This window comes from Megalobrama amblycephala, linkage group LG23 (genome assembly GCF_018812025.1).
Source record: "Megalobrama amblycephala isolate DHTTF-2021 linkage group LG23, ASM1881202v1, whole genome shotgun sequence".
Taxonomy (NCBI): domain Eukaryota; kingdom Metazoa; phylum Chordata; class Actinopteri; order Cypriniformes; family Xenocyprididae; genus Megalobrama; species Megalobrama amblycephala.
Genome location: NC_063066.1, coordinates 10,166,949 through 10,190,053, shown reverse-complemented (window position 1 = coordinate 10,190,053; position 23,105 = coordinate 10,166,949). Strand labels below are relative to the sequence as shown.

Genomic DNA, 23,105 nt, shown 5'->3' with positions numbered 1-23,105 from the left:
GCTTACTGTGCGTAATGTGTGTGAATGAGGTCATAAAATGTTCCAAATGAAGCCATTTAGTGCTGCAAAGCATGTTTTTTTTTCTAGAATTATTTTGTCCTGTATAGTCTTTATGAAACAAGAGCTCTCCTTTATTCAGAGCGTTATGTTTAGAAATGAAACTGATATGGTTTAAAATGTCAAGAGTGTACTGATACCAACATGGTCACACCCCAAAACTGAATGGTGTGGCACTGAATGGTGTGATTGTTGAGGCTTGCAAAACGGTGTATGATGCTGTGTGATTAGAACAGAAACAAATGTGCCTGGGTGGGCATGTTAATCGCACTTTGTGGCCAGAACGGTCCACTGTCATGGCGTCGTCGCCAGTATATGTCCTGAGAGAGACGAACGAGGGAGGGCGGACTCTGCCCGCTCCTTCCAGTCAATGCAGAGGCCAGAGTAACTGTTGCCATAGTAACACATTGATTATTTAACAATTTGGATGAAGCGCTTGCCCTGGTGCTTGCCTTGATTCAGTGAGAGCCTTTGTCGGATTGCGGTCCCAAGGGTCTCTGGCCAAGTCCAATTAGGAAAGCCTGACAGGGGCAATTGCGCAGAGAGCTAATGCAAATTCACTCCTCTAATGAGCAAACTGAAGCTACAGCAACAGTTACAATAAATGAGCTGCCTATCCAGAGTATTGACTTGAGATACAGAGACATGTTTATTCATTGATTTTCTTAGGTTGCAACAGATGGAGACAGATCTGGCAGATGAGCCATCAGTGGACATACATGGAGATATTACAATTTGACAGCAGTTCTGTAGATTTGTTAAACCTCTGGTATTGTTCATTTGTGAGTCACACTTGTGTTGTTCGCGGTCAGAACAGCTGAAATTAAACTATTTTTATTTTCAGTAAAATCAATTTAATATATTTTTGTTCAATTAATATTTTTTATTTTGTATTTTGAGAAAATTTTGTTACTAATTAATATTTATGCAATATTTATGATCAGTTTTTCCCATTGAAAATAATACTATTTTTTCTATTTTTTTCCCTTTTTTTATTAAAGCTGCATTTCATGTTAAAATAGAGACAAGGCCTTTAAAATCCAATTTTCTAAGGCAGATTAGTATCATCTGGTTGGAGTAAAAAAAGAAAAACATCTGTATTGCCATATATAGCTCTATTAAAATGGGCTCTGTTGTTGTTGTTTTTAGACATAAAAACTTACTTTTATTATGTTGTGGATTTGAATATGTATTTAGACATTCTCAAAGACAACTTTTTGTCAAGGATTATGTATTTTTTCTTTGAAATGTTGATTTGAAGTGTCAGTTTTTCCATTAATTGTATTACAGTCAAACCTGAACTCAGAGAAAGAGATATACATATATACATATAATATCAAAATTCAATAAAATGTAACAAATTGAAAAGGAATTCTTTATCAGAGCTTAATCAGTCTGGGTCTGAACTGATTTCAACCTCTTATTTGAGACTTCTGGCTCAATTTTGCCATATTGTTACAACCATACCAGTTCATTTGTGTGTGAATAATAGTGTTGTGTGTGTGTGTCTGTTTTCCTGATGTTTAGAGTGTAACCCTTTCTTTGCTGTTAGTTTGATACTGCATTGTGGCTGAATTATTGATTTTATTTCAAGCATTTGCAAAAACTTTGTGTTACAGTCACACCAGTTCATATATGTGTGTCTACTCGGTGGAGTGTGTCTGTTTTGCACTCTTGATATTTTAGAGTGTCATCCCTTCACTGCTGTGTGCTTTTTTCTGCATTGTGACTGATTTGTAGATTGCACCCCCTAAAAATTGCTCTCTTTTTCATATTTTTTGTATTTCCCAATCATTTCCTATGTTGGTAATTTCTGACCATGAACAACACAGGCGTGACTATGAGTTTTGTACCATTCTGAATCTCTGATGAAGTAGATTTTTAAAAATTCAAAACATTTTTTTTTACATTTCTAAAATGACAGAACAACACTAGAGGTTTAAGAAAGACAAGAGGCCAGAAAAAGAAAGACAGAGTTTGAAAAAGTAGATGATGAAAGTCAAAATGTGTTTACAGCACTTGGAACAAGTGTTCGGATGCAATGTGCTTGCTCGATTACGCGTGTGTGTTGCAGCTGGAGATAACGGAGCAGTGACAGCTGGCTGATAAAAAAACAGCCTTTAATGATTAGACATTGAATTAAAAGGAAATTAAGGGATTTATTGTAATTTAATCCAGATTTGTCTAATCCCTCTCGTACCCTCTATACTTTCCCTTCTGCCACATCTGGACACCCTCCAGCCTTGTGCTGTTTGTCACTCTTTCTTCCTACTGTCTCTCCATTCTCACCTCTCTCGAGCCAGTCTTATGTGACTGCACAAGCGTTTAGAGGTCTTGCAAACATCTGGAATCAGTCAGGCTTCTTGTCCAGTGGAATCATTTTTTCTAGTAATAAAATATGTTTTTGAGATGTTTAATTCATAAAATTAATATGAATTAAAACAATTAATTAATTAAAAACTAAGGCCTCATTTACACTAGTGCATTTTCGTTTTAAAACGCATTCGTTTTGCTACGGTTACACTACTCCAGTGTTTTCAACCCCCGAAAACAGAGACTTTTGAAAACATTGCAGAGCCCGTTTTAGTTTGAAAATGCCAGGGTTGCATTTTAGTGTAAATGGACCAAAACGGAGACTCTTGAAAAAGATGGCATGGCAACCGTGTGAACAATAACAGACTGAACTGTAATCTTTGCTGGCTTTATTGTCATTTTAAGCAGCTATTGTGCAGTTAAACTTTGATTTTTTTTTTTAATACTGCAGCTGCCTACATGCGCAAGAGGCAACTGCCAGTGTGCATGAACAGTCATGTGACGTGTTTTCGGTCATGAAGTGTAGATCGTTTCTGAAACACTGTGGAAACGCCAGTGTAGACATGGATCGTTTTCATTTTTAAATGCCGTTTTAAATCGAAAATGCACTAGTGTAAACGGAGCCTAAATCCATAAAATGATCCCATAATGGAACCTTTAAAATGTTCTATATATGAAGTGCCTGACAGAACCCTGTAAGGTTCTATATAGAACCTTTTCTTCTGAGAGTGTGAGTAAATGATGACAGAAGTTTCTTTTTGAACTTTGAGGTGAATGTAAGCTGTATGATTAGCTGTGGCTAGCCTCCGCCAGCTGTGGCACCACTTGCTCACCTGCCCCTGTCACAGCGATTTGGCTGGCTCAGCTGAACCTTCAGACCCGGTCTGCTCAGAGCATTAAGAGACTGTCACTACCGCTGCTCCATCATGCTTCTCATAGTTGTGCTTTTTTTAAACATGAAAAACCTTTGTTATATACAGTGCAATCTGCATGTTGTTTTGAATATCTCACTGCATAACAATTAAACACATCTCACTGCATAACAATGGGCAGCAGCAGTTGTGTAGGGTGAAAAAAAAGATTAGAGGCTAGAAAACAAAATTCTGTATGACTTTATCCCAGAGAGCCCAGGGCTGGTGACGCCCCTATATGACTCCACCACCTCACCTCTCCGTCATCCCTCTGCTTTTTAATCTGGGATAGAGAGTTATGAGCAGTGATGGTATAAGCCTCTCTTCAGGACATGGACACTTCAGGTCACATATCGCTGTCTCGTAGCTCAGTGATACCGCTGCACATTCATCCACCGGCTCCTCCAAAGACAGCGGCGGCATTCCGGATTACTGCATCTGAGATTATTATCCTCCTTTATCTCATTTGCTTATGTTTTATGATAGAAACACAGAGATTACTGCCCATATCCCCTAGCCTAGACCACGACGATGGCTTTTGCTGATGGGTTTAAGGGCCAGATAGCGTAGGAGGTCTGTTGTGTTATTACAGCAACACATTTCATGCTTAATTAGCATCTGGAGAGTTAATGGTACTGTATGGCAGGCTGTACATTCACCTGTTTCCTTGCATCACATTCTCTGTGCTGGAATGTCTCAGTGGATGAGAGAAGAAGGCGGCACTGATTTTATAATACGCTTCGGCCTTGTCTTTGGCAACTCTGTGCTCAAACGTGCCAATTTGCAGCTATGCATGAGTATAAATTCATTGTCCAAGATGTTCTTACATGGTGTACAGATACATTATTCAGACATTTTGCACTTATGTAATGCACTTTTGCAACTATACAAAGGGACGTTGCACTTGTCAGAGGCCTTTTCATAAACAATCAAAATGACGTTTGACTGAAAACACAATGCGGAAGATAAAGCGAGTTAGTTCCTTTTATTATCGTAATTGCTTTCGGGTTATGTTTACGATTACAATTCATATACAGGCTGAATTGCACACAGATTTTCACAGATGTGTCTTTTTTTGTCAAAGATCTCTAACATCTTTTTAATCCTGTTTTTGAAACTGTGTAAATTCAATTAGCAATAGCAAATAGTGTGAAACATGGGCTTTTATAGAGTGTGGTGTGAGGTAGACTTTAACTGAGTTGATGATAATGATAGGAAAAAAGTTTAAAGTGTGAACTTGTTATTTTATTAGCCCAAATTTGATGTGTTGGACTCATTTGAGACTTTAAGAATGGACAACAACTGGCACCACTCACAGCATACACTACCATTTTTTAAAAATAAATGCTTTTAATGAACAAGGATGCATTATATTGGTCAAAAGTGACATTTAAAAATGTTATGAAGTAATTATATTTTGAATAAATGATATTCTTGAACTTTTTTTTATTGATTGAAGAATCCTGAAATAAAATGAATCACGGTTTCCACAAACATATTAAGCAGCACAATTTGTCTGGCTATCACCAGACCAAGCTCAGTTTAAAATTGAACATTGGTCTGGGGAGTCTGTATGTATTTTCTACTGCAAAAGAGGCGTGATCAACGAGCATTATTCACGCAATTGGATAGTCCTTCAACCAATCAGATCAACGATCTGGGTGACGTACTTTGCAGACGCGAAAACTCCAAACAGGTTTAGTTTGTATTGGTTTGTAGCATTGATCAGCGGTTTGCAGAAGCAGCAATTGCATCGAGCGATTTTTGCAGGTTTTGCAAAAAAAAAAAAAAAACATGAAAGTGAGTGGTATTTACACCCACGCGAGCGATTTGTTTGCTAAATTAAAGAAGTCATTCAGCATCGTTGAGAGGTTAAAAGGGTCCTGCCAGTCTGTGATTGGTTCCCGCAAAAGTGTAACAGAAGCAGTAGAAATGAATGTACGGGTTTCCAGACTGAGTTGCCGGGCGAAGTCAAATCGCCGGCAGATCAGGCTGGGTTTACCCAGTCTTCAGCACTGATCATGATAAGAAATGTTTCTTGAGTAGCAAATCAGTAGATAGAATGATATCTGAAGGGTCATGTGACACTGAAGACTGGAGTAAAATTCAGCTTTGATATCACAAGAATAAATTACATTTTAAAATATAATAAAATAGATATTTATACAACTTTGAATAGATATTTTAAATAGTAAGAGTTCACAATATTACTGTATTCACTGTGTATACTGTACTGTATACTGTGATCAAATGAATGCTGTCTTGATGAACATAAGAGGCTTTCATAAACATTGAAAAATCTTACAAAATTCCCAGAGTTTGGTAGTGTGTTACCTCACAAGACTAAATCGATCAGTTGAAAAATACTTCACTCATGAAAATTGTCATTTACATTCCAAACCTGTATGACTTTGTCTTCTGTGGAACACAGAAGCATACATTTTAAAGACTTTTTCAGTTGTTTTGTCTACATGGTAAAGCAACAAGTCAGTGTGTTTGAAACGTTGTTTCCTTCAAATAGATAAAACATTAACTGTTCTGTTTAAGATGACACTACCCTTCTAAAATCCATTCACTCTGACAGAGTACATAGTGTTTCGTGTACAGTAAGTACACACTGTATAGTACATAGTGTAGTGTATAGTAATCATTTGGGATGCAACTAGGATCAGTCAGCATTTAGTGCTCTCAATATGTAAATTATAATGAGATTACTCACATTCAGATTTCCAATAGTTTTTACACAAAATGGCATCTGGTGCTTGTGCACACAAACAAGCGATGCAAAAGTCTTGTAATATTGCATATGCTCACCAATGCAGACTCATCTATAGAGTGAATTTTAAGAGCAGGTCTTTACCCAGTGTGCAGAGATCTAGATGGAGCTTATGCTGCACTAACCTCTCACACTGGAGAGATAGCTGTACCTGAGTGCCGTCTGTACCTGTGAGGACCTGTCACGAGGATGGAAGTGTCAGGTTAAAATAGAGGTGGTGACGTAGGAAGCGCTTTTAGAATATGTTCTTGTAACTCAAATGGTCTTTTCAGGTCTTTACTGACTCAGAAATTATTCAGGGTCTGCATCCGAAACGCAATCAGCCACAGCTGCTGTGACAACCAGAGGGAATGTGAGGGGGGTGAATATCTGTGCAATATACGTAGCTGAATGTTATATAAAGATGTCTGCAGTAGTCCTACCCATGCAAGCGATGTAAATTTAGCAGTCAAAGTGATCTTAAAAATGTGTTACAAGTGATATTAAAAATGTGTTTCGCGACTGTACATCTATGTGGATTATGCCAAGGCTACTAAGAGAGGTAAATTGCGTGCATATGTACTGCAAAATCTTTTTGTCTTGCAGTTTTCCAGTAAAAATATCAAAATATCCTTAAAGCAAACTAAATTGGTTCAAGATCAAAATTGTGTCAAACATTGAGATCTTATTTTAGTGTTATTTATATACTATTATAGTATTTATTAATGTCTTGAATTAGCTTTTATTTTTATATTTTCAATTTTAGTTTGTTTTAATAATTTTGTGTGCTTTTGTCAATTTTATTATTATTTTTTATGTTTAATATTTCAGTTGTAGTACTTCAACTTAGTTATTTAAGTTAGATGACAAGGCAACATTTCTAATTTTTTTAAATTCATCTAGTTTTTCATCTAATATTTATATTTTTATTATTATTTTATTATAATACTTTACTTAAAGTCTTTGCATATAATGCATAATAAAAGTATTTGTAGTGCATTAATTATGCCTTTTAATGCACCTTATAATGCATTGTATTGTCTCATGAATAATCGTAACCACAGTTATAACACCTTTAAAAAGTCTAATGCATTAAAACAACCAACGACAAACAACCAATTCAGATGTAACAAGGAATCTGTGAATGTTATAATGCATTTTAACTGGTTACAGTTATTTATGAAAAGATTTAACGTACATTATGAACACCTTTATAATGCATCATACATAAAGTGTTACCACAATTTCTAATAGTTTTTGTTTGAGTTTTAGTTAACAATAACAACACTGAAAAGAACATCTCAAATTAAGTTTATTTATGATAGAAACATGAAAAAAATAATAATAATGTGCCGATTGGGTAAAAAAAAACAAAAAAACTTCAGGTTCAAGATTTGTTTCTTGAGTAAGTTTGTCTCATTTTACTGGAAAACAAGATCAACTGATTAGTTGGCAATGTGTGTGGCTTGATTACAAGAGTTCTATGGGATTTAGTATCAAATGTAGTGATCTAGTGCTTCACTCCAGGGAAGGAGAGGTAGTGACCATCTCCTCTACTGGTCAGCCGGCGGCCCTGTCAGCATCACCTCACCACAGATCAATCAGATCAATACTCACAAACACAACAAGGTTTGCATGTGAAAAGCCATGAATGTCAGTTGGTTCACTGCCTCAGTTCATCCATATGTTTTGTTAAGAGCATGGACTATTCTATGGATACTACCTTAAATTACAGGATGACATGGATTTGCACATTCCCACCTCTTTATAATAGTTTACAAAAAAAGTCTGTCACTTCCCCCACATCATTTGACACTTGTATTATTTTCTTTCTTTTGTGCAACACAAAATGAGAATATTCTACAGAATGTTTAAGCTGCTCTTGTACGTATATGAATATAGACAGTGACTGTCAAACCCCCAAAAGCATGAAGCACTTAATTTTTTTTCTCTCTCAAAAAACATACAATGGTAACCACAAAAACTTAAACATTATAGAAACTCATTTGAATGTCAAATATAACAGCATTTAAATACTAACCGGTCTTTACTTTCACTAAACAAACAAACAAAACACTTAATTTCAACATTTATTCTCCTTATCCAGTCCTATGCAAAACATGCTGGGAACTAGAAATCCACTGTCTAATTTTCAAAGTTATCAAGAGTGTTTCATTAAGTTACTACTACACAGAAATTTGAGTTTTAGTTACACGCAATATTAAGTTAATGTAATGATCAACTTTATTATATCAACAGAACTCAACAAAATAATGTTTGCATCTTAAAAGGTTTAATTAAAAGAATAAATTGGAATTTTTAACTTGCAACCATGCATTTAAGTTGTGGTAACAGGTCCCCTGATTTACTTTTTAGAGTGCACTTTTTAAGTCATATGGAGTACTCTTACGGTGCTTTTGACCTTTTTAGAGTATTTCTCCTTTTGTGTTACTCTAAAGAAAAAAAGAGGTTTGGAAGGACATGATCCTACTTTGCATTCATTTTGAAACTATTTTTAACCAAAAATAAACATAAATTACCAAAAATAAACATAATAATAGCCAATTTATTATCTAAATTGTAAGACTAAATGTACGCTACCATTCAAAAGTTTGGGGTTGGTAAGATTTTTTTGAAAGAAGTCTTTTATGCTCGTGTAGGCTGATTAAAAAAAAATACATAAAAAAAAAGTAATATTGTGAAATAATATTTTAAATGTTTTATATTTCAATATGTTTTAAAATGTTCAAGAAACATTTCTTATTATTATCAATGTTGAAAACAGTTTAAAGATGCTGTGAAAACTGATAAAAAAAAATTTCACCAGAATTCTTTGATGAATGAAATGTTCAAAAGAACAGCACTTGTTTGAAATAGAAATCTTTTGTAACAACGTAAATGTATTTACTGTCAATTTCTAAAAAAAAAAAATCTGACTGACACCAAACTTTTGAGCAGTAGTGTAATCTTATCCATGCTGATATTCATGTGATATTGCTTAAACATGAAAAATGAAACTAGCCGGAGGGGAATAACACACATAGTACTGCCTCTCCTCGGCTCGACTGCAGTTCTCTTTCAGCGGCAGACCATAGGCCGTCTGTAATCTTCACACCTCCAGTCCTGTCCTCACTCTTCCCCCTGAAGCGTCACATCATGGCGATGATGTACCGTGCTCTGTTGAGACCCACTGTTCCCATGGCATGCATTTATTGTCTCCTCATGTCTGCGTGTGTGTGTGTGTGTGTGTGCGTGCATATGTGTGAGCCGCCAGCCTCACACACTGAGGTAATGTGCATCTCTTCATCTCACAGGCAAACCCTCCCCCCATCATTGTGAACGCAGACTCACTGGATGCAGGCCCTTATGTAAGTATCTGCTTCATGCTCTCAGCACCTCCAGTAGCGCCTGCCTGCCTGACTGCCTGCCACGTGGAATTATCCCCCTCAGCCCGGCCAAACCTTTCCTGTTGTACATGAGATAATAACAATAAAAATATGCAGAGATTAAACCACAGCAGATGTGGCTTTAATGCCGAGTGCAATTATTATTTAACCGTTATAATGAGTAGTCTTTGACTGTGTTTATCAGCCCTATGCCTTGTACGTGATTCATACCTCTTATTTTTATTGTGCTGAGTTTATTGCGATTCTGCTTTACATAATTAATGATAGTTGTGACCCTCTTGTGTATAATTTATTGACATTACATCATTCCTAATGATTCAGTTTATGAGTCTATTTTACACAATTTTTCTTCTGTCTGTTACAGGTGAATGGGAGTGATGGCATGTATAAATATGAAGAAATCATTCTGGAGAGGGTAAATATGATTCATCTATTTTATATGTCTGTTATTTTAGGGTGTCTTGTATAACTTGCCAAAACTTGCCAATGCTACCTATGAGGACCTGGACACTAGATGGCAGTAAATGTTGAGCTTTAGGCAATGTAATTTACAGCTATATTTTCAAAACTGATCACAAATCATTAGGGTTGTAAATGGCAATAAAAATAATTTGATTTAATAGGCAAAATCGTCATCTTGCAATATTGTTAATCTAAAAACCAGCTAATTCGTTAACAGACATTACACATTGCATGTTTAGTGAGGTGCTGCTGAATGAAAATGTTACAGAATTGTAATGAACACTCGTCACACTGAGAAATACCTAACCAAACTGACATGAAATCCTTAATACATACATCCAACATGTAATCGAAAGGTGTGATCAGTGGAGATATGATGCTAAAATGAAGTGTCTGTCAGTACTGAGTGCTGAACAGTTGTCAATACTTTAGAAACACATATAATGATAAATTCTGATAAATCTATCGATATATTAAATTCTTTGTAGATTACTATTAAATCAGTAGGTTTAAATGACAGTTGAATTAAAAGTATTGATATGAAAATGTACCACTTGTAAAAATACCATGCGATTTATTAAAGCACAGGTGCTGTTCTTATCTACAAAGAAAAAAATGTCCTTGGGAAGAATTATCATGGTTTTAACATTGCAAAGTCTTTTCATACTTGAAGTTTGTTCAATGCAAATGAATCTAATTCTGTCTGCGAAGGCCATTCATTAAACAGCAGTGGATGTTGGATTTGGGTGCATCTCTGAGCTTTCAGCATAATCGCTGGGCTGTTCTCTAAGTGCCATTTCTGCACGCTGAGGCCTAAATAAACTATGTTAAGATCTCACACGTTAAAAGGTCCGTGGGTGTGTAGCTTCTTTAGTGGGAGCTCTTACAGCGGCTCTGGAGCATGGAAGGCTCACTGGGATGTCTTAGCTCCACTCTGTACTAGTTTGCTGCGACCGTCGCTCATTAATTATAGAAAATAATAAAGTGAAGTCTTTTCTCAGCTGTCTGCTTTAGGGCCTGTCTTTTGAGATGTGACTGTCAGACAGACCAGCCTGTTTCAGCTTTTTGGCACTGGAATGAAAACAAGAGGTGATGAAGTATGGAGGGAGGAAATAGGCAGAAGCGGATAGTATTTTTGGATTCTTGAAAAGCACACCAAACATTTCATAAAACTGTCCATGCCTTGCTGGTATTTACATAGTATTGAGAGCCAGGTGTCTTTCGAAAAGCAGATTCACAAATCTTTGTGAAACATCTGCATTTCTTCATCTATAAAATTCTTCTCATGTATGTCATCGATAGGGCAACTCTGGCCTTGGGTTCAGCATTGCTGGAGGTGTGGATAATCCACATATTCCTGATGATCCAGGAATCTTCATCACAAAGATCATCCCAGGAGGTGCCGCTGCCATGGACGGGAGACTAGGGTGAGTGATCCGTCTCTCAGGGTCTAATATTCATTTTGCGCTACTCGTGCTCTGTTCCAAAACCTAGTGAGCGGCCTACATAGGCTGTATTTTAAGGCATCATAGCAGGCAGGCTCCCCACTCTCAAAGGTTGTTCCAAAAGTTAGACATCTTAATTATGCTTTTCTAGTTTGGCAAAATTCTAAGATGGAATTGCTTGTGTGAAATTGTTTTTCTAAGCATTTTTAGGTTGCACTTTATTTTAAGGTGTCTTTGTTACACTGTAATTATACATTAAAGTACTGAGTAATATTAATTAACTACATGTACTTACTTACTATGGTTATGATTAGGGTTTGGTTTGGTTTAGGGTTAGTTGCATGTAATTATGCATAATTTATAGTTATTACCATAGTAACTGCATGTAACATATGTAACAATGTCACTGTAAAATAAAGTGTTACCCATTGTTATCCTATTATAGTTTTAGCTTAGCAACTAACAATGTAAGCTTAGCAACATGCTATTGCCAAACTCTGTTGAAATCAATAGTGAGTTGAGTGCCCAGCTCTATTTGTGTCATATGGAGTTGCAAAAAAAGATTTTTGATGCTGTTCACTTTATTTAAACAATTTATTTTGATTCAACACCATTGTATCAGGTTTCTGGTTTAAATGTGATTGATTCATGTTAAATTGACTTGAAATGATTACTTTTTGACTTAACTTGATGTTTTCATATTGAAATAACATGTTTCAATCAAGTAAACCCAACCAGGACTCAATCAAACAGGATTTTCATTTCCCATCATGCTTTGCAAAAGGGGCTGAACTAGGAGTGTAAATGTTGAAATAAAGTGTTATTTTAAGCAGTTTTTAGGAAGATGAGAAAATGGAAAGACTTTTTAATGTTTACTGTTCTATTATGTTGGTATTTAAAAGTTTCTGTTAATTAATAGTTTTAGGGTTACCATTGTGGTGAATTGTTGCACTTGTGCTTGGGTTGAGGACCTGCTAACAAACTTTCAAATTACTTTAATAATAAAGTATCACTGTGGTAGTGCTCTGGGTTGCATTTCCCAAAAGCATTGTAAACCTATGTTTATTGTAAAACCTTTGCCACCAATGGACTTATAATCAATTTAGGCTTTAAAATGTTTTTCGTTAAGGCAATTTAGGATGAATCCAGTATCGCATCTAGATTTCTAACACAGAACATCACAAAAGATATGTAAATCACAAAATTAAACAAGAAGAATTAATTGTAAAAATCAATGTATATGAAAACAATTTATTTTTTATTTATTTATTTATTGCTTTTTATTTATTTTATTTTAAATGAACACAGTTGATTCTAGTTAATTTAACATGGTTGATTCTATTGGATTTTACGTCTCAATCATGTGGAACCGCTGTCCATGATTGAATTGAGTAAGTTGGACATAACTATTTTACATAGATTCTTCCTTAGTCAGTTGTTTTGTCAAGCTGTGCCCAACCATAGTAAATAAGTTGAATCAACCTTAATAAATTAAGTTGACCCAACGTAAGTACATTAAATTGGAATAACAGAATTGCATAATGCTGAAATAAAGCAACTTAATCATGTGGAAATCCTTTCCGTGATTTTTTTATGTTCGTTCAAAGAGTTATTTTTTTGAATGTATGTGCGGTCACATTTGTACAGAAGCTTGGTGAAATGTTGTGGTCGAAATTCAGTCATTTCAATAGAAAACCACACGATTAGTAATTTTGGCGAAGGGCGAAATAAGTGTGAAAAATTTCCCCATGCAGTTTTTAATGTGAATTAGCCATGTATAAGTTTGAAAGTGACTTCTGAGTGGTATCACTTCATGCATCACTATAGTAATGACAGTGAACAATGGATTTTTTGTGACCGTACCTTATGTTGAGTGTTCCAAATTGGGCAGACAGCAATTAGGATGATCTCTTAGAAGGAAGCTGGGCAGCTCACTAGGTTTTGGAAACAAAGTTTTTTTTTTCTCTCTCTCTCTCTCTCTCTCTCTCTCTCTCTATATATATATATATTATAAAGTTATACATTCATTAATTCATTGATCATGACTTTGAGTTTTTTCTTGTGTCTAAGGGTAAATGACTGTGTTCTGCGGGTGAATGATGTGGACGTGTCAGAGGTTGTGCACAGCAAGGCAGTAGAGGCTTTGAAGGAGGCCGGCCCAGTGGTCAGGTTGCTGGTACGCAGAAGACAGGCTCCTCCGGAGACCATTTTGGAGGTCAACCTACTCAAAGGGCCGAAAGGTTAGAGGAGCTAAATGTGCACCTAAATACATTTGAGATAAACACAATAGAAATTGCTGTTATGTACAATATCGCTATTATAGCAGTTCTGAATTATTTTGAACTTGTGTTGAATACGGAAATATTGTGGCATTTAATAATTATAGTTAAAAGTTAAATGAATGTTGAATGTCAAAATTGTCCCTATTTACTTGTTGTCCAAAATACATCAGTGCAACATTTAATTTCTTTTCATTTTTTTCTCATTGAATTGCCTGTTTCTCTTGGAAATATGTCACATTAAGGAAATAAAATGGGTTGTGAGTGTTGACTTCAACCTCAGAAGATCTGATTTCCTAGTTAAAAATGTAACTCGATTCCATTCATTCAAGGTCTTGGCTTCAGTATTGCTGGAGGTATAGGAAACCAGCACATCCCGGGTGACAACAGTATCTACATCACAAAGATCATCGAGGGTGGAGCAGCACAGAAAGATGGACGTCTACAGACAGGCGATCGCCTACTAGCTGTAAGATTTCACCTGCACACATGCACCTGTGTACTTCACTATATATAGAGCAAACACAGGCAATCTGGTTGCATGCATTGGAACATTTCATATCTTTGCAGGACCTTTTTTTAGTTAATTACTTTATGCTTCAGTGACCACAGACACTGTTGTAGGCTATTATGTCGTATTATAGACAATATATCTCATGTGTGAAGGTTTATGGGCCACAGTGTGATTGATGTGCAGCTGAGCGCAAACTCAAACAAGGACACAGCTGTGATAAAGAGAAACACTTGCATGGCACACAAGTGCCAGGGACTGAGCAGGCTTTGACATGGTCATAAATGTCATAATTAAAAGGCTACGCATCAATCATGGCAGCCATAACTGCAGACATGTAAAGTGTGCCTTTACTTCACTTTCTTTTCTTAAAAATTATGTATTGATTCTGTCGGGGATCTTGATTTTCTGAACAGAGTGCCCTAGAGTTGGTCAAATTTTAATTATGTCTCTGTCAAATCTGAGATCAAGTTATTTTATTTGTATTCATAATGTACATTTATTTATTATTTTCTCTTCAATTTATGCTGATTGGATTTACTGTGGGTGTGTTTAACATTGATAATGCATGTTATTTGCAGAGGTTTAATAAAGTAAAGTAAAAAAAAAAAAAAACTAGTCACACCACTGAAATTTGACCAATCCGTTGGCATCTATTGACCAGTGAGTATTTCAGAAGTCCAATTCGTTATATACTCACATTTCATACAGACTTGACTCCTTCCACTCCCTCAGAACAAACTGGACACATTTCTATCTGTCAAGCACTCAGCTTTCTGTAGTGTGTAGGTGCCCTAAAGCTTACAAAGGAAGAAGTACTGCGCCTTTCCAGCTTCCCCTCCCTCTCGTCCTTCCTTTTGTGACCGGACGGCTGAGAGCCGGAGAATGGAGCGCCGTCGCCGATTGTGGGGCCATCCAGCCTCCGCTCCAGTCGCTTCCTTCCCACATCTTCAAATGTGCTGTCGTGAACATTCTGAGTCACGCTTCAGAGACCAGCCGATGTAACATGCGTGTGTGTGTGTCTGCCTTCGCAGGTGAATAACATTATACTTCAGGATGTGCGTCATGAGGAGGCTGTGGCCGCCCTGAAGAATACTTCAGACATGGTCTATCTGAAAGTGGCCAAGCCGGGACCAGTACATCTCAACGACATGTACGCCCCACCAGACTACTCCAGCAGTACGTACCTTCTTTTGCTGATCTTCATCAACCCTATGCCCTTACTAGCTTTAAAACATTCCTAAACTATTTAATTTATGTAGTCAGGCACATGACTATCTATACTGCATTGATAAACGTGAAAATGACTTTGTGGTTAGGCCAATTCAAACATAACCTACATCCCTATCGGCTTTTATCTTGAACCCTGTAATGAAACCGAGTGGTGCAGTGAGTGAGTGCTGTGGAGTTTTGTAACAGCACTGTAGTGTAGCAGTGGGCGCTGTTTTCAGACACCCACACACACTGCACTGCTGCTCCCATCACAGCACCAATCCCTCCCTCCCACTGAGAGACGAGGCTTTCACACAATCCACCTGCACAAATGCACACACAGCGGCCAAAATTAACTTTTTACCACACCTGCCATTGGCGGCTGAATATCTCTTATTGGCCATGAAACTGTATTTTGCTTTTTTATTAAATATATATTTTTGTTAATTGAATAGCAATCACAAAGAGATTATTTAGCTGTTTTTTTTTTTACTTTCATATTCATGTCATATGTGACCCTGGACCACAAAACCAGTCATACGTCGCACGGGTATATTTGTAGCAATAGCCAACAATACATTGCATGGGTCAAAATTATCGATTTTGCTTTTATGCCAAAAATCATTAGGATCATGTTCCATAAAGATATTTTATAAATTTCCTACTGTGAATATATCACAAATGTATTTTTGTGTGTGTATATGCATTGCTAAGAAATGAATTTGGACAACTTTAAAGGCGATTTTCTCAATATTTTGATTTTTTTGCACCCTCAGATTCCAGGTATTTAAATAGTTGTATCTCGGCCAAATATTGTCATATCCTAACAAACCATACATCACATACATACATACATACATAGATATTTATTCAGCTTTCATATGATGTATAAATCTCAATTTCAAAAAATTGACCCTCATGACTGGTTTTGTGGTCCAGGGTCACATATACGAGATGAGTCAGTCTCTCAATAAAAGTCTCTCAGTGAAAGTGCACCTATGACACTGTTACTCAAGTCAATAATTTTTGATGGTGTAATCCAGGAATATTGCACATACAGTGCCCTCTAAAAGGCAAAGTGGGATTATGGGAAATATCAGCATGAATTTTTATCCTTATAATTTGCAATTAAAACCAGCAATAAGGGTTTTCTTTTTGATTAGATGATAAAGGACATACACTATCGTTCAAAAGTTTGAAGTAATTAGGTTTGTTGTTTGTTTTTTTAAATAAATAAATAATACTTTTATTCAGTTAGGACTCATAAAATTGAAAGTAAAAGTAAAAACATTTACTATATAACGTGGCAAAAGATTTCTATTTCAAATAAATGCTGTTCTTTTGAACGTTCCATACATCAAAGAATCCTTAGAAAAAAATGTATCACACTTTACATAAAAATATTAAGCAGCACAACTGTTTTCAACAATAAAAAATGTTTCTTAAGCAGCAAATCAGCATATTAGAATGATTTCTGAAGGATCATGTGATGCTGAAAATTTAGCTTTTCCATCACAGGAATAAATTACATTTTAAAATATTTTGAAATTGAAAACAGTTAAATTGTAATAATATTTCACAATATTATTGTTTTACTGTATATTTGATCAAATAAATATAGCTTTGGTGAGCATAAGACTTCTTTCAAAACCATTAAAAAACTTACCAACCCCCAAATTTGAAATGATAGTGTATATGCACATCACAATCAGGCATGCTTTTTGGCAGCTGTGATTCCTGATAACTGGATTAAATTTGGCCCAGGCCTCATAGTTTGTGTTGTAAGGTCCAAAAACCTAGTCAAATTATCCTTTTATCCTCCAAACTATGTATAATGAGGTCCTGAACACACATCTTAGAGATGAACTGGTCCTCTGTAGTTACCTGGTGAAATCATCTGCCTTTTTTCCCTTTACTGGTCTCGGCCTCCCTCCAGCCTTTCCCACCATGGTAGACAACCACGTCGGACACAACTCTAGCATGGCCTACATGGGGGGCATGGAGCCTAAACCAGTGTACCAGCCACCCCAGGTCACCCCCTCGAGGTACTCCCCAGTCCCACGGCACATGCTGGGGGAGGAGGACTTCACCAGGTCAGAGTCAAGAATTTACTCATCTATTCACTTACGGTCACTCACTTCTTCACTCTAGGGTTCCCACGGCCATGAAAACCTGGAAATATCTGGGAATTTTAACATTTCCAGGCCTGGAAAAGTCATACAAGTAGATGTTTCTACAGCTAATATTGGTTTTGAAATACTTCGGCTCTAAAATATTGTAAATAATAAAAAATCCCTGGAAAGCAACTGAAAAATCATGAAAACGTATTGGTCAAAAAGTGTGGGAACCCTGTCACTCACTCAGATGTCACTTTTCAAGTGCACTCATGCACAAATGACAAAAAGCAGCACTTGCATGCCAATATAAATATATATTTGATTAGAGGTGTACATTGATTTTTCACAATCTGTGCTACAGTTCTTCAGCTTTAGTTGTCTAATTTCTTTTTGGCAATACTGTTCACATTTTATGATGTAACTGGGCAAAGATAGAACAAATAAAAAAGATTTTAAGTAGGTGTCGAGTGTGGGCTGAAGAACGTCTACGAGGTGTGTAATGCCTCTCTGTGGTGGTGTGTTTGTGAACATCGCTTTAACGCAACATGACTGGGTGAATATAGTCTCCAACACAAATCCCAACACGGCAAACAAACACTCGGGGTATAAGAGATGCTTCTGGCATGGGGTCAAATGTCTTGAAGTTACGGCCACTGTTGCCTGGACATGAGATGGGATTTACCTCTCCGAGCATGGAGTCCCTGGAGCCTGTGAGTCAGCCTGGATCCCAGAGCTGACTCGTCCCTCTCTAGCCATCCAGCTGAAGGCATCCTCACTTCTGCATGTGTGTGTTTGTCTCCGTCTGTGTGCATGTGTATGTGTCTTCATACAGTATGTCTCTGTCTGCTGTCTCTGTGTGTCTGAAAGCGCCCCATTTACTGTGTGATTTCTGTACCCCCAATAGGGCCGAGCCCATTTACAGTGCCATCCACAAACCTCATGGGGACACCAGCCCTCCCTCCCCCCATCTGTGCAGCAGGGGGTCTGGGGACGTGGGTTGCAGCCCCGCCCCGCCTGCTCTGTGTCAAAGCCTGGTCCCGTACACCGGCAGGTACTAACCACTGCTTCTCGCTCTGCCTGGCTTAGCATAGCATAGCCTAGTTAACCTAATAGTTACCCCCTGGTCAACCTGCAGTGTGGCACAGGTAAGGTCTTGAGGCGAAAGCAGTGTGGGGGAGATGCCACACATTTTTAGCGTGTGGTATTAAAATCCTTAAAGGGATAGTTCACCCAAAAATTACAATTATTCCATGATTTACTCACCCTCACCCATTCTAGGTGTATATGATTTTCTTCTTTTAGACGAATACAATCAGTTATATTAAAAAATATCCTGTCTCTTCCAAGATTTATAATGGGAGTGAATGGTGCCATTTTTTTTTTAAGTCCAGAAAAGCACATCCGTCCATCAAAAAAGTAATCCATATGGCTCCAGGGGGTTAATAAAGGCCTTCTGAAGCGAAGTGATGCGTTTTTGTAAGAAAAATATCCATAATTCTAATTTTATAAACTGTAATCACTAGCTTCCTTTAACGTCTGTCCACGCTTTTTTTCACGTATGACATAGGCGTAACGTAATCTTAGGTGAGAGTAGACGCCTCTCGGGGTTCAAACTAATAGGGCTGGGCAACAAACTCAAGCTCCTCCGACATTTCTCTTCAAAAATTCTCTTTTCATGACATGTGTTTTGATTTGCTCTGTCCTCTGCACTTCCGCTTTCGTCAGTACATCATGCGTCAGGTCAAAGGTCACTCTTCTGCCGGAACTAGACTCGCGTACAATCGTTACCGGAAGCTTGTGATTACAGTTTATAAAGTTATAATTATGGATATTTTTCTTACAAAAACGCATCGCTTCGCTTCAGAAGGCCTTTATTAACCCCCTGGAGCCATATGGATTACTTTAATGATGGATGGATGTGCTTTTTCGGGCTTCAAAAAATAGCACCGTTCACTCCTATTATAAAGCTTGGAAGAGCAAGGATATTTTTAATGTAACTCCAATTGTGTTTGGCTGAAAGAAGAAAGTCATATACACCTAGGATGGCTTGAAGGTGAGTAAATTATGGGATAATTTTCATTTTTGGGTGAACTAACGATTTAAGGCCTGCTTACACCAACACGAACATTCGGCACAAATAATTGGTCCAATTTTCGAATATGATTTTTCTGTTCAGATCCCGGCTGAATGAAAATTCACATTCACTCTCTGACTTTAGGTGGCGCTTTTAGAAAAGCAGAAATTCCCTGGTGGACACAAAGCACTAAGTTACTTTACATTTCTGACACCCCCGTCATGGAGAAGATAGGAAGTCAAGCGGTATTCGAAAGTTTTCAAACAGCCGTTCAGATTTTTGTATTTGTTATGATGTTTGTCAAACAATAAGAGCAAAGAGATTCTTCCTCAGCTATTCACTGTTACTTAGCAAAATACTCTGTTCGTGAGCGCCACCAAGTTGTAGTTTTATGTAACAGCAGCGGCTCTGGGCATGTGGTCAAAAGCGTGAATCCTGTCGGTTGGCCAGATTTTATTCACAGTGTGATGGAAAAGAGATGGCATTGACAGCATGCGAATATTCATGTTGGTCTGAACAGGTGCGTTAACAGCCGTCCATTCAAATTAAAATCACACCGAATTTCAAACCAAATATTTGTCTTGGTGTGAATAGGCCTTTAGGTGCCTTTAGAGTCAATAGAGTCACAAACAAATGAGAGCTTTATCCACCTCGGTTTGAACATGTCTATCGCGTTTTCAGTGTGCAAATTATTCAGGAAGGTCTTTTTTCTGTCAGTTCATTTAGATCACAGACTGTTCAGGTTTAAAGAGATACTTTACCCAAAAATGAAAATCCTGTCATCATTTACTCATCACGTATCATTTCAAACCTGTATGGAACTTAAAAAGTATTTTGAAAAATGTGTTTTTATTTCTCCATACAATGAAAGTCAATGGGGTCCAATGTTGTTTGTACCCCAATGACTTTTAAAATATCTTTTTTTTATCTTGTTCTACAGAAGAAAGTCATACATATGAGTAAATGATGGCAAAATTTTAATTTAATGGACTTAAAGTGTTAGTTCACTTTCAAATGAACGCAACACCAGTTTATTACATTTTATTCGTAACTTGAATACAGAAGGCGCTCTGGCGGAAGCCAGATATTTTACTTCATAACTTGTTAAATATGGATATATTTTTTTACACAACTGCATCGTTTCACTTCAGAAGGCCTTTATCAACCCCCCGGATCCGTGTGAAATGTGTTTATGATGGATGGATGTGGACAGAGACACTTTATTCAGCTCATACTCGTTTGGTAACTCTTACTGCCATTATAAAGCTCGGATATTTCTCAGATTGTGTTCATCAGAATGAAGAAAGTCATATTCACCTAGGATGGCTTGAGGATAAGTAAAGCTTGGGGTAATGTTCATTTGAAAGTGAACTAATCCTTTAAATCTTGCAGAACCTACAGTAAATAGTTAAATACGTTTTAATCAAAACAGTAAAGTTGTTTACAAAACAGTTAACCATTTTAGGATCTATTTGTTATATGTAAACCTAAAATAAGGTGATAAATAATGCCAATAGTTATATTTTGTTGAGGTATCATCCCACACTGATCCTAAAAGAAAGTGCTAAAGTAGCCTACTATTGCCTCTTTTTTTTTTTTTTTTGGTTATTAAAACTTTGAAAATGCTGTTAAAATATACTTAAGAAGCCTGCAGGCTTTAGCTTTTTCTTCATTTGAAAAACCAAAAGCACCCCAAACTCCCCCTAATTCACACCCTGCCCATTTTGTACCTATGTTTAATCTCAGGTAGTATGCGAGTTTAAACCTAAGCCATCATCCTTTACTAGCCCATATAATGTCCTGGTGTTTTGTGTGCTCTCTGAAGCAGTCGTAGTCTGAGTGATGTACTGTGACTGGCTGTCTGGGATGGGTATCCTCTACTTAAAGGTGCCCTAGAACGTCTTTTTAAAAGATGTAATATAAGTCTAAGGTGTCCCCTGAATATGTCTGTGAAGTTTCAGCTCAAAATACCCCATAGATTTTTTTTTAATTCATTTTTTAACTGCCTATTTTGGGGCATCATTAACTATGCACCAATAAATAGGTTGTGGCCCCTTTAATTCTCATGCTCCCCCGCCCCCGGAGCTCGCGCTTGCCTTGAACAGTATAAACACAGTTCACACAGCTAATATAACCCTCAAAATGGATCTTTACAAAGTGTTCGTCATGCAGCATGTCTAATCGCATAAGTATTGTATTTATTTGGATGTTTACATTTGACAGTACATTAGCAACATGCTAACGAAACATTTAGAAAGACAATTTACAAATATCACTAAAAATATCATGATATCATGGATCATGTCAGTTATTATTGCTCCATCTGCCATTTTTCGCTATTGTTCTTGCTTGCTTACCTTGTCTGATGATTCAGCTGTGCACATCCAGATGTTCTGCCCTTGTCTAATGCCTTGAACATGAGCTGGCATATGCAAATATTGGGGGCGTACACCCCGACTGTTACGTAACAGTCGGTGTTATGTTGAGATTCGCCTGTTCTTCGGAGGTCTTTTAAAGGTGCCCTAGAATTAAAAATTGAATTTATATTGGCATAGTTAAATAACAAGAGTTCAGTACATGGAAAAGACATACAGTGAGTTTCAAACTCCATTGTTTCCTCCTTCTTATATAAATCTCATTTGTTTAAAAGACCCCCGGAAAACAGGCGAATCTCAACATAACACCGACTGTTATGTAACAGTCGGGGTGTACGCCCCAATATTTGCATATGCCAGCCCATGATTGAGGCATTACACAAGGGCAGGACGTCTGGATGTGCACAGCTGAATCATCAGACTAGGTAAGCAAGTAAGGAAAACAGCGAAAAATGGCAGATGGAGCAATAATAACTGACATGATCCATGATATCATGATATTTTTTGTGATATTTGTAAATTGTCTTTCTAAATGTTTCATTAGCATGTTGCTAATATACTGTTAAATGTGGTTAAAGTTACCATCTTTTCTTACTGTATTCACGGAGACGAGAGTCGTTGCTATTTTCATTTTTAAACACTTGCAGTCTGTATAATTCATAAACACAACTTCATTCTTTATAAATCTCTCCAACAGTGTGTAATGTTAGCTTTAGCCACAGAGCATAGCCTCAAATTCACACAGAATCAAACGTAACCATCTAAATAAATACTTTACTCACGTAATTCGAAGCATGCATACAGTATGCATGACGAACATCTTGTAAAGATCCATTTGAGGGTTATATTAGCTGTGTGAACTTTGTAAATGCACTGTATTATAGTCGAGAGCTCGTGGGGCAGAGGAAGCGCATCTCTTAAAGGGGCCGTGCTGAAAAAATCAGTGCATAGTTAATGATGCCCCAAAATAGGCAGTTAAAAAAATTAATTAAAAAAAATCTATGGGTTATTTTGAGCTGAAACTTCACAGACACATTCAGGGGACATCTAGGACTTATATTACATCTTGTAAAAAAACAATCTAGGGCACCTTTAAAGTTACCATCGTTTCTTACTGTATTCACAGAGACAAGAGCCGTCGTTATTTTCATTTTTAAACACTTGCAGTCTGTACAATTCATAAACAC

The 23,105-nt window shown here is 37.0% G+C and overlaps 1 protein-coding gene across 14 annotated transcripts in view; it reads left to right on the top strand.

Annotated features, from left to right (window-relative positions):
- dlg3 (discs, large homolog 3 (Drosophila)) overlaps positions 1 to 23,105 on the top strand; it is a 106,262-nt gene that overhangs the window by 49,908 nt on the left and 33,249 nt on the right. For 8 of the 14 annotated variants that reach the window (XM_048175854.1, XM_048175860.1, XM_048175866.1 and 5 more), the window contains 8 exons: positions 9,351 to 9,404; positions 9,808 to 9,858; positions 11,208 to 11,332; positions 13,421 to 13,590; positions 13,962 to 14,098; positions 15,175 to 15,319; positions 17,271 to 17,445; positions 18,374 to 18,520. In XM_048175854.1, coding sequence (XP_048031811.1) covers positions 9,351 to 9,404; positions 9,808 to 9,858; positions 11,208 to 11,332; positions 13,421 to 13,590; positions 13,962 to 14,098; positions 15,175 to 15,319; positions 17,271 to 17,445; positions 18,374 to 18,520 — 1,004 coding nt within the window. The remainder of the gene's footprint in view (positions 1 to 9,350; positions 9,405 to 9,807; positions 9,859 to 11,207; positions 11,333 to 13,420; positions 13,591 to 13,961; positions 14,099 to 15,174; positions 15,320 to 17,270; positions 17,446 to 18,373; positions 18,521 to 23,105) is intronic. The other 6 variants (XM_048175855.1, XM_048175869.1, XM_048175864.1 and 3 more) reach the window with 3 other exon arrangements.